The sequence below is a fragment of the Rousettus aegyptiacus genome, unplaced genomic scaffold (genome assembly GCF_014176215.1).
Source record: "Rousettus aegyptiacus isolate mRouAeg1 unplaced genomic scaffold, mRouAeg1.p scaffold_m13_p_3, whole genome shotgun sequence".
Classification (NCBI taxonomy): domain Eukaryota; kingdom Metazoa; phylum Chordata; class Mammalia; order Chiroptera; family Pteropodidae; genus Rousettus; species Rousettus aegyptiacus.
This window is the reverse complement of record NW_023416306.1, coordinates 79,481,281-79,507,897: the sequence shown is the minus strand read 5'-3', so window position 1 is coordinate 79,507,897 and position 26,617 is coordinate 79,481,281. Positions and strand designations below refer to the sequence as shown.

At 46.1% G+C, this 26,617-nt stretch overlaps 1 protein-coding gene across 3 annotated transcripts in view; it reads right to left on the bottom strand.

Annotated features, from left to right (window-relative positions):
* Window positions 1-13,972, bottom strand: part of BICD2 (BICD cargo adaptor 2) — a 50,867-nt gene extending 36,895 nt beyond the window's left edge. Inside the window, exon 1 of one of the 3 annotated variants that reach the window (XM_036218309.1) lies at window positions 13,625-13,972. In XM_036218309.1, coding sequence (XP_036074202.1) covers window positions 13,625-13,864 — 240 coding nt within the window. In that variant the 5' untranslated portion in view covers window positions 13,865-13,972. The remainder of the gene's footprint in view (window positions 1-13,624) is intronic. The other 2 variants (XM_016161202.2, XM_016161203.2) reach the window with 2 other exon arrangements.
* Window positions 13,973-26,617: the final 12,645 nt, after the last annotated feature.

Below are 26,617 nucleotides of genomic sequence, written 5' to 3'. Positions count from 1 at the left end.
AGGGCAAGCACTCTACCATTTCAGTTCACAGACAGAGAGTGGAGCAGTGGAGCTAGGGGGCAGGCAAGGCACAGATACACAGTGTGGGCCAGGATGGCTCCTCACATGGTGAGTACTCTCACTACATGAGAGTACTGGTGGCTTCTCACCAGTACACTCGGGCATCCCATGCCGGGCACCAAGTCTGTGCTGCCTCGGTAGGGTGCCTGATGAAGTGGCAAGTCCATACCTGACAAGTGAGAAGTGTTTGGTAAATAACTGTGAGCTAACTAGAGGACAGGGAGAATGTGGAGACACTGCAGGGGGTGCTGATAGGCCCACATCACAACTGGGTGGATGAGGAGAGCAGGTCCAGTAAATGGAAAGCTGTCTCTCCAAATCTGCTGGGGAGGCTGAGGGCCTATAGGTTCTGGGGGCTAGGTGCTATAGGCATCTCTTCTTTACTGTTCCCTTCCGCCAGCAGGAGACATATCCCCAGGAATCCAGAGGCACAATGGCCACAGCCTCACCCCTCTACCTGGGTCTGCCCTTGACTCACGCACATCTCCAGAAAGGGGTTCTCTCCAGGCCCAGCCCAGGGCAGCTTGTGACCCCAACCTGGCCAGGAGGGAGATGCAGGCACAGAAGCTGGCCCTATCACCAGCACATGGACAGGGCCTGGGGGCATTCCTGGACCCCCAGTGTGGACCCAGGCAAAGAGATGCAGATAAATACTGCAACTATGGAGACAAATGCAGAGTGACACTCCACCTACGTGGGCAGGGGAGGGTTCAGATCCCAAGCTGCAAGGACAAAGATGGGGCCTCCAAACTTGTCTTTCCATTGGGGTCCTTCCAGAAACACAAAAACTCCAGCCTCAGAGTCCCACCCTGAGACTGATTTGATCTGTCTGAGTGTGGCAGGTGCTTTAAAAATCCTGAAAGCTCACCAGGTGATCCTGGCCTACAGGAAATTTGATCATCACATTGGCTCTTGCAGGTGCTTCCAGTGGAACCCAAGTCAGCTGAGAAACCAGAGACCTGTTCCCTACCCAGGTTCTCTGGGTAGGGAACTGCCAATAGCCCAAAAGGACCCCCGTGAGCACTACATGAGAGACCTCAGCCTACCACCCTCTACCAGCCCTTCCCAACCACTCCCATCTGGGTGGGGGTCTTTAAGAAAGACCCCAGACCCCTCCTTGATTGTTCAGAGGGTGTTTCCTGAGCAAAAAGGTGGTCATGTTTGAAGGCAGCCTGGGAAGGGCTTGGCTACTACTCCAAGGAGACAGGTGCGTGTGATCTCATTTGATCTTCACAATAGCCCTGCAAAGTAGAAACGTTCACTACACCCATTTCACAGGTGAGCAAACAGGCTCAGTGAGGTCAGACGATTTGCCCTATAGGCACCATATGGCTTCTCACCTCAAAAACCACTTTTTTTCCTTATAGCAAAGTGGTACCCAGATCTGAGGTGTCCTGGGAGAGGTGGTGTATGCTGGGTAAAGAGTGGGGCAGAGTGGAGCTGGACTTCAAGGAGCCCCAACAGCCTTACCTGGCAGCGGGGCAGGGAGGAGCCGAAGAAGTTTGCTTGGGTCCCTGTAGGAGAAGGCAGGCTTCTTCTGGGAATGTGGGGCAGGATGGAAGCCGTGGGCACATCTGCAAACAACCTTATCCATCAGACCACCACACTAAGGGCCCACATCAATCCCAGGCCCAAAAGGAGCACAAGTGTGACATGTGTCATCCACCACCCCACTCTTCCCACTGTTGTTTCTGGCCTCAGTTTTCCTTCAGAATACCTATACGCTGGCTGTGGGGATCAGAATAGGCTGTGGTAGTTGTCAACACCCTGCCCCCGCCACCAACGTTCATCCCATCACCAACTGCTCACCCCAGCTGCCTTGGGCAGCGTCCAAACACTAAGCTACTTTTAGAAAACTGGGATCCACTCTTGGGCAGGAGGGATTTAGCCAGAATCGGGCATCATTTAGAAAAGATTACACCTTAATTGCCTCAGTGTCAGCAGACAGGCTTTTGGCCAGCTGAGCCCTGTGGCTGGCGGCGGTCTCCACAGACTCTGGCTCCGCTGCTCAAAGACACAGAGGCCAATCCTGGGGCCTGGGGACAAGCCATCTTCTGCAGTAGCTGGCTTCCTTACACAACCCTCCATTCAATGGCCTGTAGTCAGGGCAGGAGGGGCAGCTGTCCAGCTCCCATCTGTCCCAAGCCTCAGAGGACGGTACTACATTAGGTTGGAAACACCAGAAGAGCAGCCAGGTTGGAGTAGCCAGGTTTTCTCACTTCATCTCTAATCTCAGCACGTTTCCTCAAGTTATTACACCCATTTTAGGAAGGGACACCCAGCAAGCATCACAGTCAGCAAGTGCCCAGAGACTCTTAACACAGGCTGTGTCCCCTTCAAGTACCCAGAACTCTGCAGCCTCAAAGACAATAATGGAGCAAGAGAGTGGAGCCCATGGAGAGGCAGGCATGGCTACTCACATGTGCTCAGAGAAGGGCTAGAGGGTGGAAAGGACTGTCAGCAGTTACAGCCAGGGTAGGGGAAAAGGTCTCAGGAAATGAGTGTCCCCCACATGGACATTCGGTCTCACACATCCTGGCAGGATCAGTCCTAGGTGCCCTGAGGGACTGATTACCACATGCCATGAGGAACTCCCACACCTTAAGTGACCTATAACGCTGACTATGAAAGGAGGTGTGAAGCTGAGGCTCAGGAAGGGACAGCCAGGACCCTGAACTAAAGCCAGATGTCTGGTCTCCCAGCCTCGACTCTCCACCCAACACACCTAGAAGATGCCCAGAGGGGTGAGGCCTGTGGGATATTTCCTGTGCTATCTGTGACACACGCAAACATACACACATGGTCCACTCCATCACAGCAAGGGCACAAGGGCCCAGGACCCACCACACCTGACTCATCCAGGATGCCATCTGTAGAGACTGCCTGGGGCCATTTTGCAGCCTAATCACAAGAGCACCAACACTGTTTCACACTGCAGCAGCCACCATGCAAACCACAACCAAAGAAAAGAGCAACCTCAGGACCTGACCCGCCACCCTGCACCTTTGACCAAGGTGCACTTTCTCTCTGAGCCTCGCTGCCCCATCTGGGTCCTGAAAACACAGAGACATTCCAGATTTCAGTCAGCATGGGGATGCCACTGTGCAGGTGAGACAATAATACCAAGAAAGTATGGGGGGAAAGAGGTATGTACCACATGGAGCAACCATTAATCCAGTGGGCTACTGCAGAGCTGTCCTGAAGCTGGGGAACAGGAGAAGCAGGTGTGAGGAGAGATCAGGCAGGCATCTTGGATGGAATCTGGCCCTAGCACCCAAGAAAGGGCCAGACTTGGGGGCGGTAGCAGACAGGAAAGGCACTCCTGGAGGGTGGTGGGCACCTGAAATGATAGCGGAGGCATCTGAAACCCTAGCAGCCAGTCCCTGCCCATCGAGCAAGCAGCTGGTGAACACCTGAGAGGAACTCCATCCCAGTTCTGACCAGTAGCTGCCACTGCACCCCTCCCCTAACTGCTCCCAGGGTCAAAGGTACAAAGTAGTAAGTTAACAGATTGCAGGTGGTTAACCAGGAATTAAGTCAACCCCAACTGAGCTGAACCCAAATGGAAGGTCCTGTGGATCACCTGAATAGACAAGGGCACAAAGACATGGATAGAGACAGAGAGAAGCCTCACACTCATCCTCTATCAAAGAATCAGACCAACTATATTAGTGATTTTTCTTTTTAACCATGTGCATTCTATTACTTTTTCTCAAGATTAAAAAAAAGGGGGGACCATCATTGATGGTGACCAGGACCAACTCCACAGTCCGAGGGCTGGAGACCCTGGCTGCAGACCCCAATCAAGTGTACAGTCACGGAACAAAAACCACAGGGCTCAAGAGAAAGATTCGTCAGTGACACATAAACACACAATCAAGAAAGCAGGGTACTGGCAAAAGGATAATTGCATAGATCAGTGAGATGGAAAATGGAGTTAGAAGGCTAGTAGCAGACCCACACACACACAGCCAACTGATCTTTGACAAAGGAGCAAAAGCAATTTCATAGAGAAAGTATACCCCTACAATAAATGGTTCTGGAGCAACTAGATATCTAAAAACTTCTAAATAAAAGCATAGAAAAAGAATCTATGCAACCTTGGGTTTGGTGCTGATCTAAACTAGAAGCATGACCCATAAAAGCATAATGTCATTAAAATTAAAAACTCTGCTCTGTGAAAGACACTGTTAAAAGAATGAAAAGAAAAGCCACAGACCAAGAGAAATTATTTGCAAAGAAAGACTTGTATCCAAAATAGATAAAGAACTCTTAAAACTCATAATGAAAAAACAACTCAACTTTAAAATGAGTGAAAAATCAGGACACTTCACCAAAGATGATATACAGATAGTAAATAAACATATGAAAAGATACTCACCAGCATAAGATGAGGCAAATGCAAATTAAAACAACGATGAGATACCACTACACACTTATTAGAATGACTAAAACTCAAAACACTGACAATGCCAAATGCTGACAAAGATGTGGAGCAACAAGAACTCTCATTCACTGTGGCTAGGAATGCAAAATGGTGCAGCCACTCTGGAAAGCAGCTGGCAGTTTCTTACAAACTAAACATACTCTTAACCCTACAATCCAGCAATCACACTCCTTGGTATTTACCCAAATGGAATGAAAACTTATGTCCACTCAAACACTTGCACATGGATATTTGCAGCAGTTTTATTAATAATGCCCCAAACTGGAAGTGACCAAGATTCCCAGGTTAAAGAAATAAACCTGTGGTACAACCAGACAACAAAATATTATTCTGTGATTTAAAAACAAAAAAAGGGCTATCCAAACACATAAAGACACAGATAAATCTTGAACACATACTGCTAAGTCAAAAAAGCCAGTGTGAAATGGCTACATATTGTATGAGTCCAATTATGTGACATTCTGAAAAAGGGAAAAACTATGGAGAAAGTAAAAGATCAGTGTTGTCAGGGGTTCATGGTAAGAAAGTGTTGGATAGGTAAAGCACACCTTTTTTAGTAAAACAATTCCATATAATACTTTAATGGCAGATAAGTGACATTGTGCATGTCAAAACCAGATAACTTTGTAGCTCAAAGAATGACGGCATATGCAAATTTTTAAAAATCATTTAGGTGATCAATAGATCCTAGGATGGAATGTAGAATGTGGTCAAACAATCTAATTGTATTACAAATAAATGAAACTACCTCACTGAAGGGGATGAGTAATAAGGTGCTTATTTAAATAACTTATTTGGAAATAAATAAAGCATTTAAGACCAAAGCAAAAAGAACTGCACATAAAGACTATACTCTAGTTGATAAACTGTTTTCCAAGGGGGTTCAGGTCAACAGTGCAGATACTGCTGTGATGAGTGCTGGAACAGAGCAATCATGGAACAGTGGCTGATGGGGAAGCCAGGTGTCACTGCTAGAGAGACGATGTTACAGATAGCAAGGGAAGGTGGTAGGAACAATCCACACAGTAATGGATCAGAGCTGGGAACTCATGTTCCCCTTAATATACATACAGGTGGTTACACCTAGAAATGTTTAGATCTGTGTGTGTACATAGGCTAAATACACACATCTACCTCCTGGCTCTATTGCCTGAGAGGGCCTTAGAAGCAGTCACGCTCCATGGCTCCTTGGAGAAATGGGTGATTCCGGGACTGTTTTGACAGGACAGGCCTGGAGCATCCTATAGTACTGGAAAGTAAATAAATGCTAGGGAAGGGTAGGGAGGGGAGGAGAGGGAAGTAAATCACAATGACAGGTAGCTCAAAGGTACACAGGAGCCAAATGAAAGAGCTTCCAGGGACCTAATCTGCAACAAATTGAGCAACAAAATAAAGCAGTATTAAATCATAACCTAAATATAAAAATCACCCATTAGTTCATATCAATATTAATTAATTAATTAATAGGGAGAAGACAAGTCTTCCACGCAGAAAAATTCCAAATAATGTATGTAGATGCTCCCTGCTTAAGGAAGGGAGCATGACCCTTAGGTAGGGCCACACAGTTTGAAAAAGGGGAAAGAGCATCTTTATAGTAGAGACACTGACAAGCACTTCGGTCAGGGGATCAAGGGCAATAGCAACAGGGAAAGTTACTGACCCCTGAGAGGATGTGAGGAGAACAGTACTTCACCTCTGCAGTCTTCCTCCCCAAAACAATTACCCCACCCTGTGAGAAAAATATCAGACAAATTCCAAATGAAGGACATTCAACAAAATACCCGACAAGAACTCCTCAAAGCTGTCAAAGTCACCAAAAACAATGGAAGTCTGAGAAATTGTTACAACTAAGAGCCTGAGATGTGACTAATTGTCATGTGGGATCCTGGATGGGGTTCCAGAACAGAAAAAAAGAGAAGGTAAAAACTAAGAAAATCTGAATGAAGTATGGGCTTAGTTAATAAAGACGCATCAACACTGGCTCATCGACTGTTACAAAATGTGCCACACTAATCTAAGATGTTAGTGACAGGAGAAAACAATGCAGGGGGTACACAGGAACTCTCACAATTTCTCTGTAAATCTAAAACTTTTCTAAAGCAGCTTATTTTTTTAAATTAAAATAGGTAGCACAGTATTACACATTAAGTAATTTAAAAAGACATAAATGCTCTAACACATGGCACTCTAACTTTGCAAAGCCCTGAGGTTTGCTGATGGGTGAGGTGTCTCTGGTGGGGAAAGTGGGCCTTCTTAAACAGAATGGAAAGGGGCACCAGATACAGGTGGATAGGTCAATGGGGGCAGGTTCTGTGTTCATCTTTATTCTGGAGACAAACATTGCACATAAACAAATGCTAAAATCTCATTATGCTCACACTGTTCCCTCAAATATCGTCCACTCTGGAATAAATCTACAGTTCCAAAACAAGTATTATAGCAGAACTGACTGCTTCACAGAAGAAATAAATCAAATCCGATAAAACACCATTTCTCCCTCACCATACTGGCCACAATAACAACGTCAACAACACTAGGTGCTGGTAAGAATGCAGACTTCCTCAAATGCTGCAACAGTAGTCTGCCCTCCCTGACTGGGGTGAATATCCACAATCCCAGAATCAGTACCAGGTGATGAGGTGACAAGGGGCTTTGGGTTCACGACTGCAGACAGCCCGACTGGCGCACCCCCTTCCAGGGGCCAGTGTCCACTCTAACCACCCTAGGTCACAGTTCTACAATACCCAGTGAATCCCCTCAGGCTGGTGAGAAAACTTGGACCCCTACAGTATGTGCAGGACAGTATGAGGGGGAAGAAGAGAAGCTAGCACCTAGGGAATCCTAGGCAGCAAACATTAAGAGGCTGTAGAATTGGGTTCCAGTCCACCTTGACACCATCGCTGAGGGAAAAGCTAGTCCACTGCCAGAGCTTCAGGGATGCACTAGCCTAAAACAAGGAAACCAAGGCCAAGGGAGGGGACCACTCAGGGTCATGTCAAATGTTTCTAGCACACAGCATGGGCCATTAGCCCTCACTCTTCGAACCCCAGCATCCTCACCTACAGAACGAAGACAAGGACAGCTCCTCCCTCCTGGTTCAGAAAGAGCTGGGCACATCTCAGTATCACAATCAGGACATACTTGATAGTGACCATGAGCCCCAGCAGGCACTGTACGGGCAAATAAAGGTGTAATGAACTAGATAGGCAATGTCGACCCAGCAACGCAAAAGCCAGACCATGCATCAGCTGAAAGCATCACTCTGACCAGTTTTTAAAAAAAGAAAAAGTTAAGATATAAATGGGGTGCCAGGCATGCACAGGGATAGGGAGAGCAGCTCTAGGTTCACAGAAAGGTACATTTATGACCCGAAGGTGAGAAATCTGAACAATGACTGGATAGGAGACAGCATTAAGGAATCCTTGTTAACTTTGTTAGGTGTGAAGATTCACCTATGGTTATGTTTTATTAAAAAAAAAAAAAAAAGAGTTTTCATTTTCTCAGCACAACACACCAATGTACGTACAAAGGAAGCGAGGTAAAGAGAGAAGCTGCCAGAGCTGGAGCTGCTGGAGCAGGCAAGAGAACACGCAGGCCAACCATGCTATTCTCTCTGCTCTAGTTATGCTTAAAACTTCCCCTAAAAGGTGAAGGAGGCTGTTTAGGAGGGAAGCAATGCATAAAAATTACATTTTAAAAAGCAAACCTGTGAAATGCAAATCACAACAATTTCACATTATACAACAGACTGGAAGTGCACAGTGCCTTTGGAACCCATGGAAACTTTCCAGTCTTTATCTGCTTCAGTGAAACCTGCTTTTCTGCAACTCAGAGGGTAACATAAAAACTCTGTGTTTAAGTATTACATATGCTCAAAGCACTTGCTATTTTTTTATGGTATCTTACATATCTCACATACATACACAGGAAGAAAAAAGCCAGCAAGTAGAAATATCCAATTGTTCCCATGCTTGCCATCATCTTCATATTTGCTACAATAACAGACATTGCTCAATTCTACTTTCTGATGTTCCTAAAATAAATGCACAATTTTTAAACATGTTAAACTCTAAAAAAGAAGCTGGGCTCAAATTCTTCTCAATGCCATCACTTGCCTGAGCCCGAACTATCTACTCTACCCCAAGGTCCACCCTGCCCCTGCAGCCACATCTTTCAGTCCACTTGGTATGGCAGAGCCCAACCAGGAGAGCAGGATTTAATGCCCAGGATGGGCAGCCACACTGGGTCCTCTGCTCTGGGGGATGTCTGGAGGAGCCACATTCTTAACACTGGAAAACGCAGGGCCTGGGAGGGCCTCACTTATCAGAGAGTGCAGAGTCCTGGCCAGCCTCCACCTCACTAAGAAGAATCCAAATCTTTCTTTAGCTCCAATGTGTGTAGTGGTCCTTCACCCAGTATACTGATGTGAAGAAACATGTCTTACTGAAGAGAAGCTGATATTCACAGGAAGTGATGGGAGAGCGACAGCTGAAGCCCATGGCTTTCTTGAAGGCAGCTACTCAGATCCAGAAGCCACAGCCACTGCCTGCCCATGGGCTCCAGATGCACTGACCCTTGCAGTGACCTGCACCACAGTAACCCATCCTGGCCCCAACAGGCAGAGCCTCTCGTTTAGGGCCACACAACAACTCAGAGCCCAGGCAGGGTCCAATCCCTCCCTGAAATAAGTGTGAAAACCACAGCCCTAGACAGCACATCCAGTATCTTGCCTGCCCAGGCAGTGCTGCTTTCAGGACACAGGCTCCTGGGACCTGTCCTCCCTCCCATCCTACTTGCAGGAAAGCTCTGTCACAATATGCCGGCTCTGAGTCCAAGGCCATGGCCCAGTGATGTTGAGGTGTGGCTGCTTGTCCCTCAGGCCCATGGAAGGAAACAGCTCAAATGATGCAGCAGTCTCCGGTGTTTTAAATGTAGAAGAGCCTTTAAGATTGATTCACAACCCCTACCCAACAACACACACTATGCCCGTGGGACAGAAGGGAGTACCCACAATAGGCCCTGGGGTCATCACTTCTGGGTGCCTATCGCTGCCTCTTCTGGTTCTTGACCCCTGGAGGCAGGGCTACCTTAGCACCTCCAGGATTCCCTGGACCCCAGGCAAATAAAGAGGCCCAATTCAGGCCTCTTCATGCTAACAGCAGAACACCGCGCACCCCAGCTCCGAAAGGCCCTGGGACTACCAGAGCCTCCCTGGGCACAATGGTTCTGTGCTCCAAGTGCTAGGTTGGTATCAGAGGAGTGAGAGAAGCCCTATAGGCTTTAACCAAAATCAGGACTCTTCCTGCCTGGAACCAAACACTCAAGGAGGCTGGGCCTCACACAGAGGCCTCCAGTTGCCCATCCCTCCTTAGCAGGTGCCTGCCCTCTCAAGACAGGTTGCCTGCGCTCACAGCCTTCAGTGAAATATAGCTTATCTGCATCTCAGTTTCCCCAGCTATACGATGGATATAAGAAATTGGAGACCCGAGGGCTAGTGTAGGGACTGTAGAAGTTAGTGGGGCCTAAGGAGGCTACAGCAGGAGTTCAGCTTTAGAAGTGAAGCCAAAGGGCAGCCCTCGCATCATCCTCCTTCATCAGATTAAACTGGCTCACGGCCATGAATCCTGCAAATATCCTGGTGCCAAGGACCCCTTCCCTTTCTGAGCCGCTGGGCTTCCCTAATCACTCCCGTCCATCCCTACCTCGGTCTCCCCATCCTCTAGGAGAGGAGGTTATAAGAGAAATGGAAGAGAGCGAGTAAGTAGGACAGAGCAGATGTTCCTACCAGCTCTGCCTCGGCCTTTCATGCGGTCACTGAGCCTGCAGGATAGGAGGGACACCTGCGTATTGAGAGCTGGGCTCAGGCAAGTCCAGAGACGATGATAGAGGAGACTTAGACGCCTCAGATGGCAAGGGCAGTGCAGGCTGGGCCAAGCTGGAGGCCCCAGTGAGCAGGCTTGGGCCACCCTCAGAGATGCAGTGAGGCCATTCTAGACCTCACCAGGACTAGTATCAGAGTCCAGGTGGCTATAGGAGCAGTTCCAGGCCTCAGAGAGGTAGAGGGAAGGAACTGAGGACAGCAACCAGGAGACACTTACAAAGAAAGCACTTCCTGTGTGATGGGGACCATGCCCAGCCCTTGACATGCCACAGCTCACTGAACTGCACCTGCTGCTTCCCCAAGATGTACATAACACCACACAGACAAGATCCTGAGGTGGCACAGAGGCAGAGAGGGCGTCCAGACCCATCTTCCCACTCTCTCTGGGAGCCGAGAGATGGTGGGGCTGAGATTGCATAAGGACCCTGGCCTCTGGCCTGAGGCATGCCCTCCAACCCTAACATTCCCCACCCATGAGGGCCACCCACTTATGGCACCTGTCTAAGCCCACCAAACAGAAGCTGCCATCCAAGCACACCTGCTTCCTTAAAGCTGCAGCTGAGGACACAGTGCAAAATGTCCCATGGCCATCCACGGCAGTAAACACCACATGCTGACCAAAGTCCATCTGATTCTCTTCCCCACCATGGTGGGGAAGGGACTCAGTGAGACTTAGGACAGATGGGACCCTTATTGAGCCAGGCTCAATCACTAGCAAAATGATTAGGCAAAATGGCCAGGCAGTACCACCCTCCGCAAACATATACCACAGTGTCAGCAGGACACAAGACAAGGATATGTGCGCGCACACACACTCATCAAGTGAGAAAAGCTGCAGAAGCCAGCCAGTACTGCCTCCCACTGGCCACCCTGGGACCCTCCTCAACTATAGGCACAAACCCACTCACCTAGGCCCAGCCGTCCAGCGCCCCCCACCCCAAGACAGTATTATCTACAAATGCCAGGCAGAAGTACAGGTAACTCCATTTGCAGTATAATTTGTTAGTAACTGAACCCACTTTAATTCAACAGTTTTAAAAGAATGAAAATGGTTTACCTCTCTACAGGAGATAATGAAAGGACCCACAATACTATTTAAGTCTTTATTTTTAAAATAAGAGTTCATATTTTCAAGTATGACATTAGCCAAAACTAAATAGGTTGATAAGAGACTGTGCTGCCATGGGTATGAATGAACTAGTGCAAGCTTTCTAACATCTACTGAGACTGATGCACATGCCCCTAGCTTCTACCAAAACTTCCCACACACAATGGGGGAAACTAAAGTTCAGAACAGTGGGAGAATGTGTCCAAGACCATGTGGCCAATGTGTGCAGGAGCCAGGAGGTGACATCAAACTAAGCTAGTGCTTGAAGAATACCTGCAGAGACTGACATGCCTTCCTCCTCCTGATTTCCCCAGGACCCACCCTCCAGACACACCCCACAAAAGAACCAAGATTCTTGCATTGGCCAAAATGTTTGTGTCCATGATAGTAAAGAGCAAACAACTAAAAGGTCCCTGAATGGCAAACAGTTCCCTCTGTTATGATCGGTCTGGTCCATTTTTACAACAGACAAGAATGCAGGCTTGTGAACACAGAAGAGGACTATGAGTGCGGTGGGCAGGGGGTAGCAAGCCCCATCCAGGGAGACGGAATGGGGCTGAAGATCCTCGCACTCCATATTCTCACAGCCCCTCAGCCTCCCTCTCTTGTGGGTGTATCCCTCACCACCACCCTATACCAAGATGGGGCCCTTGCAGGAGGAGCCACCCCTCTTGCAGATCCAGTGCCAACCAACCCTGGCTCAGCCAAGGCACCAACACCTGCTGACAGATGACAGGTCCGAGGGTCGGTGAGCTGCCAAATGCCTCTCCCCACCCACCTTGCTTACTGGTGCTAATGCTGAGCACCTACTCTGCCAGTCATGGACTTAAGCACCTATGTGGATTTATTTATTCTCTCCTCCTCACTTCAAAAGAAGGCTCTACTTGTCTTCCCAGTGAGACATGGAGGCTTTGAATAGCCCAGGCACCTACCTGAGGCCACTGGAAGTCTTGGTGCAACCAGGTAAGCAATGGGAGAAGCAGTTAGCATGGTGGATCCCAAAACCAAGGCCCAAGAGCCCACCAGGATGGGGAGAGAGTCAGGTAAAGAAAAGGCGCACTGACAGGCCACAGACTGATGACACCTTTTCAAATACGGAACCCCCAGAATGACACTTTTAAATAGGTAATGTTGCAGAGGGAGAAGCTAAGGCCCCTGCAGACAACCACATCGGCAAGAGTAGGACCTGGGTCAAAACCCAAGTGTTCCACCCAGATGGCAACATCTTCCTCCCCAACCCCTACACAGGGCTGGGGAGTCAGGAAGGACCAAGAAAAAATCTAGTGTTTAAATCACTGAGAACTACTTCATGGAAGAACTGCCCAACTCTCTCGCTGCTAGGCTCTCAGGCATCCTGGGGATCTGCCCTTCTCAAACCTGAGTGAAAATCACACAGGCCCCCTCTGTGACACACACAGACCTGTCACCAGTCCCAGGAAAGGGCCTGGGAGGGTGGCCAGGACAGGAAGTGAGCGGAAGAAGCTCTACATCCCAAAGTAATCAAGGAGTACTGTCAGAGAGCTGAGCCTGAGAGGGACACTGGGGGATCCTGGCCAGCAGCAACAGCCACATGCAAGGCGAGCCCCTGTCCCAGCCTTTTCCTGGCCTCGGGACAATCACGGAAGACACTGAAACCACTGAAAGCAGCTGCGCCCAGAGAGAGGAAGTGAACTGCCTGAAAGTGATGCAGGACCAGACCTAGCTTTTTCCTGCATCCATCCCACATCCTCATCCCCCCTCACCCAGGAAGCCAAACACCGCAAAGAACCACCCCACCGTGCCCAAGACCTGCCACCAGAAACAGACACGGCCCCACAGCAGCCTTGACCCGCAAAGGCAAGGGCTCTCTAGTACACACGCAGCCACTACACTTGAGGCCCTTGTCCTACTCTCCTGGGCAGGGCCTGAGTGGGCCCACCGCCCGTCGTAGCGCCTCCGGGCTGGCGGTGCACCCCAAGCCTGGGCGCCCTGGGGCTAACCAGTAGGTACACCCCTGGGTCAGGGATCCACCCGGGGGTCGGCCCGGCCCAGATGAGAGATGGGCTCTGGGGACCGACCGACCCGAATGAGGGGTTGGGACCGGCCCGGTACGCCAGAGGGAGTGACGGTGGGCACCCACGCTCCTCACCTCCTTGAGCTGCTCCATTTCGCCACGGATGGCCTCGTAGTCCACCTCGAGCTCCTCAAACTGCAGCTTGAGCTGGTGCTTCTCCTCGAGCACCGCCAGCCCGTATTCGGCCGCCTGAATCTTCTCGCGCGTTGTCTCAGCCAGCTCGTGCGACAGTCGCTTCACCTCGGAGCGCAGCCACTCGGGCTGCGCCTCCATCACCAGCCGCGCGTACTCCTCTTCCTCGGACGGTACTGACATGGTGGCCGTGGCCCGGCTCGCGTCGCTTCCACCGGGACTCAGGCCGGTAACCTGTCTACTTAGCCACCGCCCAGCCCGACGGCGCCTGGGCCGCCGCGCAGCCGCAGGGCGCTCCCTGCCGCGCGTGGCACTGTGGGTGCCGTAGTCCCGCCTGCGCGACTACAAGGTCCATTGAGCCACGGGCCCACCCGCCCCAGCCCATGATTGGCCGGGGCCCCGCGACAGGCGGCCTCTTCTCATGTCTTCGACTCGGTCGCTGCCGCCCGGGGCATTGTGGGTGTCGTAGTCCCGCCTGTGCACCGACTACAAGGCCCGTAATGCCCCGCGCCCGCTCGCCCACCCTCCGGCCGTGATTGGCCCGCGAGACCCCCCCTCCCGCCGTCGCGGAGCCGGAAGCACTAGTATTTCCGGTAGCTGCTCCTGGGGCCAGTTCGGTGCAGGTGATTTGTGGTACGCTAGGCTGCTGGGGAGGATCTACTTGTGAACAGCGAGTGGAGATCCGGCCTTGGTTCGTGAGGAGCCCAAACGTCTGGGGGACAGTAACCTAGCAAGTGTCGAGTGGGAAAAATGGTCAACCATTTCTAGTAAACACGGTTGACCAGACCTGTATTCTGAGAGAAATGGCAGCAGACAAAAGCACGCAGGTTGGGGATTGCTAGCGGAAGGGGCGCCTTCGCCCCAACTAATTACCAAATGCTCCAGCGTCTTTCCTAAGAATTAGATATTTTCACATGCACTGATCTGATTCAGGACATGCCTACACTGACGCCGCCCTCAACAGCCGCTGTTTCATTCCTGGACCCAACCCTGGATCACGCCTCACATGGCTGTCATGTATCTTTAGTCTCCATTTGGGAGACTTTCTTCCTCTTTGTCTTTATGACCTTGACTTTACTGAGGCATACAGGACAGAAATGTACACATCGTTGTGTCCTCACGGTTAGATTAGGTTATGCACTTTGGCAAGAATATCACGGTGATGCTGAGTTAGCGTGTATTTTGCATTGCTCAGATCTCTACTGGCTTTTTCTTTGCAATTATCCAATGAGAAGACACTTTTGAGACTATCCACTCTTCAAACTTCTAACCCACTAGTTTTCATTGATATTTCTTGCCCAAATGAATTACCATACTATTCTATTTCCATCATTCTCCACTTACTAGCTTTGTATTACAGAGAAAATATTCCATTCTTTAGCAGTATAAATCAGTGGATTCTTATTTTACAAAATGAATTTATAATCTTTTATTTTCCTTATTTACTTATTTGCTCACATAGCAAATTTAGCCAGTGGAGACTACTCCCTTAGTTTTGACTACTTCCTTACTTTCTAGCATAAGTTGTTCCAGAATCATCTTGTACTCTGTGTCCCAGACCTGGAATCAGCCATTTCACCAAGGAGCCCTAATTCTTTTTAGTGGTTTAATGTTTCATTTGTATGAGAAGAATGTCATAATTTTACTTGTGAAAGTTTAAGTTTTAGGGCATTCAACCACAGTAGGAATAGAATGTCCAATTAGCTTGGGGATGTCCTGATTTTAACACTGAGAGTCCCAACTCCTAGGAATCCCTCAGGCCTGGGCACACCTTTCAGCCCAAGTGGGAGAGATACTAGGGAAGAGAAGGAAGAAAAAGCAAGCCTTGTTTAAGCAAGTTTAGCATAGGAGGAAGGAGTGATGCTTCAAGAATTGGTGGCTTGTCCATGGTCACACAGCCTCAGGGGCAACATCCCCTTCTGACCCAGATTGGCCAGAACCCCCACCCCCATTCCTTCATATGGGGATGGCCTGAAGATGGAGGGGAGGAAGGCCATGGGAATTTAGGGCAAGCATTGACCATGGAGCTTTAACTTGGGGACAGGGTGGTGGTAGAAGAGAGACAGAGACTCTTCTAGATGCTAGGGACAGAGAACCTATCACTGCCACTGTGGACTTCCTTTAGGCCATCAATGTTAGACTTGTGAGGGAGGAGTCATGATGTGTGACAGTGTTGGGTAAGGGGCATCAGGGAAGGGTGTCTTAAGAAGGTGATACCTGAGTGGAGACCCAGAGAATGTAGCCAGTCAGGCTTCCACAATAGGGAAACTGGTTAAGAAAAGCAGAGCCACTCTTTGGTCCCACAGAGCCCCTAACATGGATAGCTACTGTTGTGGCCACCAGCCCCTGAAAGACACACAGGCCACCGGAACTCAGTGAGTTATAGGAAACACTCTTTATTCAGCCAGCTGGGTCTGCCAGGGGTATGCAGATCCCTAATTAAGCAGCCCCGAAATGTAGAGGTACAGGGGTTTTAAGCCCAAAATCACATTCTTCATTCTGTCTAAACAAAAAGGACTGTCTTTCTCCTATTCACTGCCTGTCAACTCACAGGTCCAGTGCATAAGCAGGGTTACAGAAGCAGAAAGCTTGTTTAGAATGTTATGTTCCTATGGGTAACAGCCTATGTTCCCATGGACATAGCCATGTTCTCATGGACACAGCCAAGCAGTAATTTTCCTGCAAATAATAAATTTTTAGCAGTCATTTTTCAGCCATTACACTACCTGACCTGCATTATCTCGTCGAGTCTTCACAACACCCCAAGAGGTGGGAATTAGGCTGTTTCCATTGACAAATGAGGAAATAGACTCAGGGGAAAATCCTCAGTATTATCCTCCAACTTCTCACACCCCTCATCTGATTCTCAATCTGATGGCAAAGGACAGACCCAGCCTCAGTCTCCTGCCTTCTCAACTGCCCCCTCCATGGCCTGAACCCATTGCCTCCCACCTAGACTATTGAAGCCATCTTCCCACTGGCTTCCCCCCACCTCGCCCCCAACCTGCCTTTTGTCTCACAGCAGCAGAGGGTTCCTTAGACCCAAGGCAGGTTGCACCTCCTCTGCTCAAAACCCTTTGAGTACATTCAGACTGCTATAAAAATAATATAGACTGAAAGACTTTTAAACAACAGACATTTATTTCTCAAGGTTCTGGAGGCTGGAAGTCCAAGATCATGGTGCCACAAGATTCAGAGTCTGGTGAGAAACCAATTCTGCTTCCACTGCTGCTGTGTTCTCACATGCCAGGAGAGGTAAAGAAGTTCTCTGAGGTCTCATTTACAAGGCTGCTAATCCCATCATGAGGGCTGCACCCTCATGACCTAATCACTTCCAAAAAGCCCTACTTCCTAACCTAACAGCATATCTTTGGGGGTTAGGATTTAACATGAATTTTGGAGGTCACAAAGCTTCAGACAATAGCCATCTCCCAGAGGCAAAGCCTACTTATTGCCACTACCCACAAGGCCCTACCCAGCCTGGGGACTGGCCCTCTCCTCTTCTACACTCTGGGCTGCGCTCTCCTTCCTGGCTCCATTTCTTGTCATTTCATCCTTATTCACCTCTGCACCTTAGTCTCCTCTGGAATGTCAGCTCCAGGAGGGTAGTGCCCATACCAGGGCCTATAGCCAGAGGCCCATGGGGGCTCCAGGCTCAGCTGGTGGAGACTGGGCTGCCGTCACCATCCCCCACTCCCTGGCCCCCCACCCTTCACCAAGAAGGGACCACAGGAGAACAGAGGCAGCACTGGAATAGGGAGATGCCAGGGAATGCCTTCAGTGTCCACTCTCTGTCCCACTCCTGCCAAGAATGATTGGGTGACCCTTAGCCTGGAGGCAAAGGAAAGTGTCATCTTCCCAGACATCTGCACTGCCTTCATAAGCAGACTCCAGCCTTTCACTTCTCCTGACCTGAGTAAAGGGGCAGGATACTCATGTACACAGGTAGGTGTCCAGGCTGGGGCCTGGCTTGGTTGTGGGCACTTTGGCAGCCTTGCAACCCCCTTCCTTGCTGTTTCTTCAAGAGCTCTGAGTGCTCATGTGAGCCCCTCTTCCTGGAATCTTGTCTCCTTTCTGCCCATGTCTATCCATTTTGGGGCTAAGTTACAAACCCTTTCCTGTTAGGTAACAGCCTGCCCAGGTGTACTTGGCTCAGTTAACAGCACAGTGAATGGTGTGGTGTCCCCCACATATACATTCTGCATGCCATAGGATGAGTCTTTGTCCCAAATATCATTCACTCAATAAACTTCTCTATGCCAGGCCTTGGGGCTTCAGACACAATAATTGTGGAAGTAAAGACTCCAGCATACATACTGAGCAATTACCCTGTTCCAAGGCCAATGCCAGACAGTTTGCTTGCACTTGCCATCTCTTGTAAGCCTCACAAGTTCCAAAGCAGCTATCACTGTTCTCATTTTATAGGTGAGCAAACTGAGGCATGTACCTTATATGGGAGAAGCCCAGAATCTGAACCACTGTGATTGTGAATCCATAACCTTGCCCCCAGCCTTCCCTGGGGGCAACAGGACACAGGCCTCAGGGGCTCATATGCAGAGGAGAACAGAAATAACTGGCTAACTTGGCTGATGCACCCAGGGCACTCAGGAGGTCTCAAGAGGCAGCCTAGGTCTGGAGAACTCAGGACACATTATGGACTGGGTGGCAGTGGGCTGGTTTCTGCAGGATACTCAGTTGTTTGCAGGGCACAGAAGGTAGAGAAGAGCATCCCAGATAGGCAGAGGTGGAATCATGGATGAGCAGAGGCTACTGGTGGGTGGGGGACAGGAGGTAAATTCAGGGCATGATGGAGTGTGTGTGTGTGTGTATACTTGTGTATGTGTGCATGTGCACACATGCATCGGGAGGTTATGAGGAGGAGCTATTGGCATCAGATTGTAAAATTCTGCCCTAGCCTAATACCTGCATCATCAATTTCAAGCCAATGTTGACTAGATCCACTGGGTGTGTTACCATTTGAGTTCTCTGGAAGCAGGAAGGTGCTGAGATAAATTTTGAGGTTTACGATGTTTATTAGGGATCAAGGCCTGTGGAAGGAAAAAGGAGCAGTAGATGGGGCAATCGAAGAGACTAAAATTCACTGTAGACCTGACCGAGACTCGCCAGCCCTATTCAGAGTTCTCACCTGCCATGTGGAGGCTTCAGTCAGCTTGGCTGGGACAGGTTCTGGAGCAGTGACTGTTACAGTGTACCACAATGATTTCAAGGTGCATCTGTATTATAGCATGTATCAGAACTTCATTCCATTTTATGGCTGAATAATATTCCATCGTATGGCTAGACCACATTTTATTTATCCATTCATCTGCTGATGCATACTTGGGTTGTTTGCACCTTTTGGTTATTATGAATAATGCTGCTATACACATTGGTGTACAAATATCTGTTTGAGTCCCTGCTTTCAATTCTTTTGAGTATATGCCTAGGAGGAAATAACTAGATCATTTGGTAACTATGTTTAATCTTTTGAGGAACTGCCATACTGTATTTTCTATTTTTAAAATTATCGTCGTTCAAATGGGTGTTAAGTGGTATATTATTGTGATTTTGATTAGATTTTCCTAATGACTACTGATGTAGATCACCTTTTCATGTGCTTATGGGACATTGTATATCTTCTTTAAAGAAATGTCTAAGTCCTTTGCCCATTTTTAAATTGAGTCATTATATCTTTGTTGTTGAGTTGTAGGAGTTCTCGATATATTCGATATATTCTACATATTAATCCCTTATTGGAAATATGATTTACAAATACCTTTTCCCATTCTGTAGGTTCTCTTTACTTTTTGGAAATGCCTTTTGATACACAGAAGTTTTTAACTTTGACGAAGTCTAGTTTGTCTACTTTTGTGTTTGTTGCCTGTGCTTTTGGTGTCATATACAAGAAATCATTACCAAATCCAATGTCATGAATATCCCCCCTAGATTTTCTCCTAGGAGTTTTATAGCTTTAGCTCTTAAATTTAGGTCTTTGAACCATTTTGAGCTAATTTTTATATATGGAGTAAGGTAAGTGTGAAACTTTATTCTTTTGCATATGTTGTATAATATCCAGTTTTTCCAGTGCCATTTGTTAAAGAGACTGTCCTTTCACCATTGAATATTCTTGACACCCTTGTCAAAAATCAATCAACCTTACATGTGAATGTTTAATTCTGGGCTCTCTATTCTATTCCATTGGTCTGTATGTCTATGTTTTTGCCAGCACCACACTATTCTGCTTACTGTAGCTTTATTGTAAGTTTTGAAATAGGGAAGTGTGAGTCTTCAAACTTTGTTCTTTTTCAAGATTGCTTTGGCTACTCAGGTTCTCTTGAGATTCCACATGAGTTTGGGGATGGGTTTTTCTATTTCTGCAAAAAAACAAATGCTGTTGGAATTTTCATAGGGATTGCCCTGAATCTGTAGAATGCTTTGAGTAGTATTATAATTGTAACAATATTGTCTTTCAGTCTATGAATACAGAATGTCTGTCCATATTTGTCTTTAATTTCTTTTAGCAATGTTTTACAATTTTCAGTCTATAGGTCTTTTGCCTTTTTGGTTAAATTAATTCCTAAGTATTGTTTATGCTATTGTAACTGGAATTTTTTTTTTTTACAGGTTGTTCATTGGTAGTGTATAGAAATGCAACTGATTTTTTTCTCTTAATTTTGTATCCTGTGACTTTGCTAAATTTGTTTAGTAGCTCTAATAGGTTGTTTTGAGTGTAGTGGGGGGTGGAATCATTTTGTTTTCTATACATAAGATCATGTGAATGTTCTGTATCTTGCTGTGATGTGTAACATCAGTATGCACGTGATAAATTGCCCAGAACCAACACACAGTGAATACATGTAAACCTACTGGGATCTGAATTAGATGGGTAACTTGTATCAATACCAGCTTCCTGGTTGTGATATTGTACTATTATTATAAGAAATATAATATAAATATAAACTGAGAAAATATGGTGTGGCTTTTAATTTGATGAACAAGGCCTTAACTCAAAGTACTTGTTTCAATCAGAGATAAAAGAAACTAATAATAGTAAAATTATACATATTTGTACATGAAAAATTATATAGAGAAAAGTAATCCCCCAAAAGAGATATGCAAGCATATATTTCTTTTCCCTTTAAAAATGACAGTTTATGGTACACATGGTTTTCTATCAGCATATATTTTTATAGCTGTATATACATGGTATAAGTATCCCATACTTCCACTGTGATAGACATTTAAGTTGTTTTTCATCTTTTAAAAATATACCCGTGCAGCAGTGATTATCCCTGCCCATCATCTCTGAGGCTTGCATAATTCTTTTGTTCCTGGAAGGGAGAATTTCAATTGGTAAAAGATGTTGAATTAATATTGCTACAGACATTCAACAATATAGCTGCTGTGATGGGAGCTGTTTGGATGCCATTCTCAGTCCAGTTTCTTACTGATGAGTGGACATCTCCATCCCCTGGGCTTTCCTGCCAGGACTTCACTTCTTTCATTAGGTGCCTGGTGGCAGGGGGTCCTCTTGCTTGAGCCAGGACAGTTCTGGAGGGGGCATCCAATTGGGACAATAGTCCAACAGTCAAGATTGTCTGCTAGAATCTCTCCTCCTCCACATGGTTCCATTAGCCCTTCAAAACTCTGAATACTCCATAAATTGATCTATAGATTAAACACGGTCACTACAAACATTTCAGCTGGCTCTCCTGCCCCCTAGAAATTGATAAATGTTATAGAATCAAGAATCCAGAAATTAATCCACATATTTGTAGTAAGCTGATTTCCAACAAACACTCCTGGAACAATGGCAAATCCATACACAGAAGAATGAAGTTGGAACCCCATCTCTTACCAGATGCAAATGTAAGTGGAAGTGCACCAAAGACCTAAATAGAGGAACTCTTAGAAGAAAACATGTATAAATCTTTGTAATCATATATTAAGCATAGTTTCTTGAATATGACAGTAAAAGCAAAAAATAAATAAATTGGACTTCATCAAATTTAAATTCTGTGCTTCGAAGGACAATATTAAGAATAGGGTGGGGAAAAATCTTTCAAATTAATATCTCATAAGGGTCAAGCATCCAGAATTCCCTGAGCGGAGGGTAACTTGGAGTCAACTTGCAAGACGCTAATGTCAGTCCCGGACTCAGGCTGGCTTCCCGGTGCCCTCTGCTGGCAGCTCGCATCTCTGCACCTGAGGATCCCAGCTGGAGAAGGCAGGGACTGGAAGAGGAGGGCATCAGGAAGAAGAGGAAGAGGGAGGGAAATTTTTCCATGCACAAACACTGCACCACCACCACCACCAAGTGTCTTAGCTTATGTTCCCATAACAAAATACCATAGACTGAATGGTTTAAATCACAGACATTTATTTCTTACAGTCAAGTGTCTGAAAGTCCAAGAACAGGGTGCCTGCATGGTGGGTTATGGTGAGAAAGCTCTTCCTAGCTTGTAGACAGCCATCTTCTCCCTGTGTCCTCACATAGCTGAGAGAGAGACAGAGAGCTCCAGTGACTCTTCTTATAAAGGTATTAAACCTATTGGACTAAGGCCCAACCCTAGTTACCTCATTTAACCTTTACCAACTCACAAGCCCTATCTCTAAACAGAGTCACATTGTGAGTTAGTGCTTCAACATGTGAATTTTAAAGGAACACTATTGTAGCCGCCAGCCCCAGATAGACACACGAACCATCAGAAATCAGTGAGTTATAGGAAACACACTCTTTTTTCAGCCAGCTGGGTCTGCCAGGGGTACACAGACCCCAAATTAAGCAGCCCCAAAATGTAGAGGTACAGGGTTTTTAAGCCCTAAACTCCATTCTTTATTCTGTATGAATACAAAAGTATTTTTCTTCTATTTACTACCTGTCAACCCACAGGTCGGCTGTGCAAGTGAGGGTACAGAAGCAGAAAGCTTATTATTAGAATGTTATGTTCCCATGGGCGATAGCCAAGCAGTAATTTTCCAGCCAGCACACTACTCAGGCCATAGCAACAAGAATAATAGATATCAGGAGGTGTGCTCTTAGATATTCAACAACACACTCACCTACTTAAAAAAATATCCCTTCTCTGTAGAATTTTGTGATTTCTCCACCCTAAATTCCCTGACAGCCAATTTCAAGCTACCTAAGGCAACTATACTGAATAGCCTTGGAAAGAGAGGCTCAATAGCAACCATTTTATGGTATTCTCACATATGTTATTTAACATATAAATAACTTGAGAACACAGTAATAGCAAAATGTAGCAAATAATTAGGAAATGTTGAATCTTGTCACTTACTATAATCTATTTATTTGTATATAATTGAATGTTTAATGGAGGCTGAGTTTAACAAGAGGCTCCAGCTTTCCTGCAAGTATAACAATGGGCTCTTGTAGCCGGTGTAGTTTAACTCCAGGTCGCCCTGATTCCATGCATTTATCTCTTTTAATCCTTAGAAATCCTTATGGGCTAGCTATTACCCCTATTTTTCAGAGGAGGAAACTGAAGTATAGAGATAGAGTAAAACAGTCATGAGTTGGAACTCCTGAGCCCTGGGATACAGAGAGGGAAACCCAAACTCCCACTCACCATCACCCTACTGCCACCTAAACTGTTCCTTACATCTCACCTCAGCTACAGGTCCTTCTGGATCCCCAAGTAACATGGCATTTCTGGCTGGATTTCCAAAGCTGTATTAAACACAACTCACGTTATATGAGTTTCCCATTTTTCCAGGTGCACACCCAAACAACTGCTGTGGAGAGCTGTGGTATTTTAGAGCCCCCAGGATTGGAATCATTTCCCATGTTGGAAGACTTCCTTATTATGTGAGTCTTGATGGAAAATGAATTAACTTCCAAATATTTGAGCCCAGAGAAGGGGCAGATCCAGGCTCTGTGCAGCTACGGTTTGGACACGAGCTAAAATGTTTGAGATTTCAATATTCTTCTCGCAAACTCTTTCCCATATACGCGCTTTAAATTATGCCCATGGGTGGCTCCATAGTGTAGTGGTTAACACTTCTACTTTACACGCAGAAGGTCCTGGGTACCTGCCCCCAGTGGAGCCATAGACCATACCCTGGGTGCGCCAGGTCGGGGTGTGCCAGGCCTCCTGAGTGCACCTAGCCCCGAGTGTGCCTGTCCCTGGGTGCACCTGGCCCCCGGTGCATGCCGTGAGCGTGTGGGAGGAGATGCCTCACCTTCAGAGATCCAGGTCTTAAGGGGAAAACGGCAACATCCAAAGGTCAGGGATGGAAGTGGTAGGGGTAAGAATTAATGAGGGGAAAAACAAACAAACAAACAAACAAATAAAGCAAGCAAGCCTATGCCTACATAAAATATATATCAACCCTGCCCAATGGAGACAACCCAAGTCTCATCCATTTGCTGCATCCCAGTTCAGGAACTGTGGGTGATATGCGATCTTCTCAGTCAGGTCTGAATACAGCTTCTCGAAGGACGGTGACCATAGATAAAGTAAGAGTTTAATCACCCACAAATCCCCAAAGTATAATTGTATAGATGAGGTTATAATGCGGGAAATAGAAACTACTCTAGGTGTTTCAAACAGAAAGGAGTTTAATTCAGGGAATTAGTTGCTTGCGAAATCATGGAAAGGACTAAAAAAGTCAAAGTCAGTGGGGCCATGGGTGGACCTCAAAGTCATACCATAGCAGCTCTAAGCCAGAGATCAAAAAGCTACAGAAAACCATTGTCAGGGTCACAGCTGTCCACACCCATGAAGCTGGGTGAAAAGTCAGTGGCACATGAAATTGGACCACTGCAAAAGTTTACATAAGCCAGAGCCTGCACATCACATGCTACCACTGCCAGAAGAAAGGTACTGTCCTCCCTTTTGCCTTTCATATCTCATGCAATCATATCTTATTGGCAGGCCCTAAGTCAATTAATCCAGAACCCTAAGAGCATAGGTCTCTGATAAATGTAGTTTTTAGCCTTCAAGACCTTGCAACACAGGAAATAGAAGAGTAAAGTTGTAGAAATCAATAGTGAGTGAAAATAAAAAATATCTAACATTGCAACGACAGAAGATAATTCTTGCAACAAAAAATGCTATTTGTATTTTGACATGACAAAGTGAGCAAGTCTACAAATCCTCCTCCCAAAAATCATCTATAAAAGCTGGGGAAAACTATCAAAACAGTCCAAAACTATGTCAGTACTTAGAAATTCACCAAATGCACACATAAAACTAAGAAGTATTTATTCATAAAAACTACTGAAATTCAAATGCAACAGTAAAAGTCTGTGTTCTTGCTAGAAAAAGCTGTCATCACCTTTCACCACTATAGTTCAATAATTTGATTCCACTGCCAGAACTATCTCACTTCATTTGGAGTTTTGTCATTTAAAGTACATCTCATTGGCAAGTGGTCAGGGAAGGCTAGCAGCTCTTCTAACAGTTCAGGACTTTTCTGAAAAATCAATGAACCAAAAGGAAAGTTGGGAGTTTACCAGGGAGTTCCACGAGGTGAGACAGCAATAGGGGCATCAATAAATTTGCAATATATCTTAAATTGACCAGAGGTTGTGAACATATGTAAGAAAGACTAGAGCAGGCTGAAGATACACATCTCAGGTCAACAAAGTATGACTTTATATGGAGAGAAGATGCAAGAGATCCTAGTAGAAGGTGAAAGCCAGCATAAACTTGAAAGTTACCTGAGGTTAGAAGATGCTTCCCTGCCTACACACAGATCCATTAGCAGAAGTTGGAAGCCTCATTGGCTCTCAGCATAATCTGACTAACCTTTGGCTGAATTCTAAGCTATGCAGTCACAGGGACAAAACCTGGGAGGCAGTGCTTAAAGATAAAAATAACAAACAACCGAGCAGATTATCAGCAGCCATACATTTCTTGGGTGACAGATTTCACAAAACAAACAAACAAACAAACAAAAAAACAATAATGCATGATAGGGGAACTGTAATCTAGAGCTGCTATAATGTATTACTTATTTAACAAAACATTATAAGATATGCAAAAGCACAAGAAAGTGTGGTAGTGAGTGGGGAAGGGGTAAGAAGGGAGTCAATAGCAATTGGCTCTGACTATCCCCAGATACAGGATTTAGCAGACAAAGCTTTCAAAGCAGCTATTATAAATAAGTTCAAAGAGCTAAAGGAACCCATATTTAAACACAGGAGTGCATTATAGCAATGACCCAGCAAATAGAGGATCTCAAAGAAGATATAGAAGTTATACAAAAACCAAATGGAAATTCTGGAACAAACAAATACAATAACTGAAACTTTTATTAAAGGAGCACAAAAGCAGAATTAAGATGGCAAAATAAAGAAACATAAAATTTAATAGAGCAATAAAAATTGTCCAATCTGAAAACAAAGAGAAAAAAAGATTGAAGAAAAATGAAGACATCCTCAGACATCTCTAAGACAACATCAAGTGTACCAACATAAGTATAGTGGTAGTCTCAGAAGAAAGAAGAAAGAGAAAGGGACAGAAAAATATTCAAAGATATAATGGACCAAATATCAGAATTTTGATGAAAAACAATCTATGGATAAAAGAAGGATAAACACAAAGAGATCTACACCTAGACTACACCTAGATCTACACTTCATAGCCAAACTGCTGAAATTTCTCACCATCCTGTTCCAGTCCCATCTGGGACATGAATAATCTCTTTGTCCAGTGTATTCATACTGTATACACTATCTGACCATTAGTCACTTAGTAGCAGTCTTGGTTATTAGATCAACTGTTGTGGTATCACAGTGGTTATGTTCAAGTAACCCTTATTTTACTTAATAAAATCCCCAAAGTTCAAGAGTAGTGATGCTGGCAAATCGGATATACCAAAGAGGAGTCATAAAATACTTCCTTTAAGTAAAAAGTTATGTATTTATAGGAAAAAAACATAGTAGATACGTGGTTTGGTACTATACGC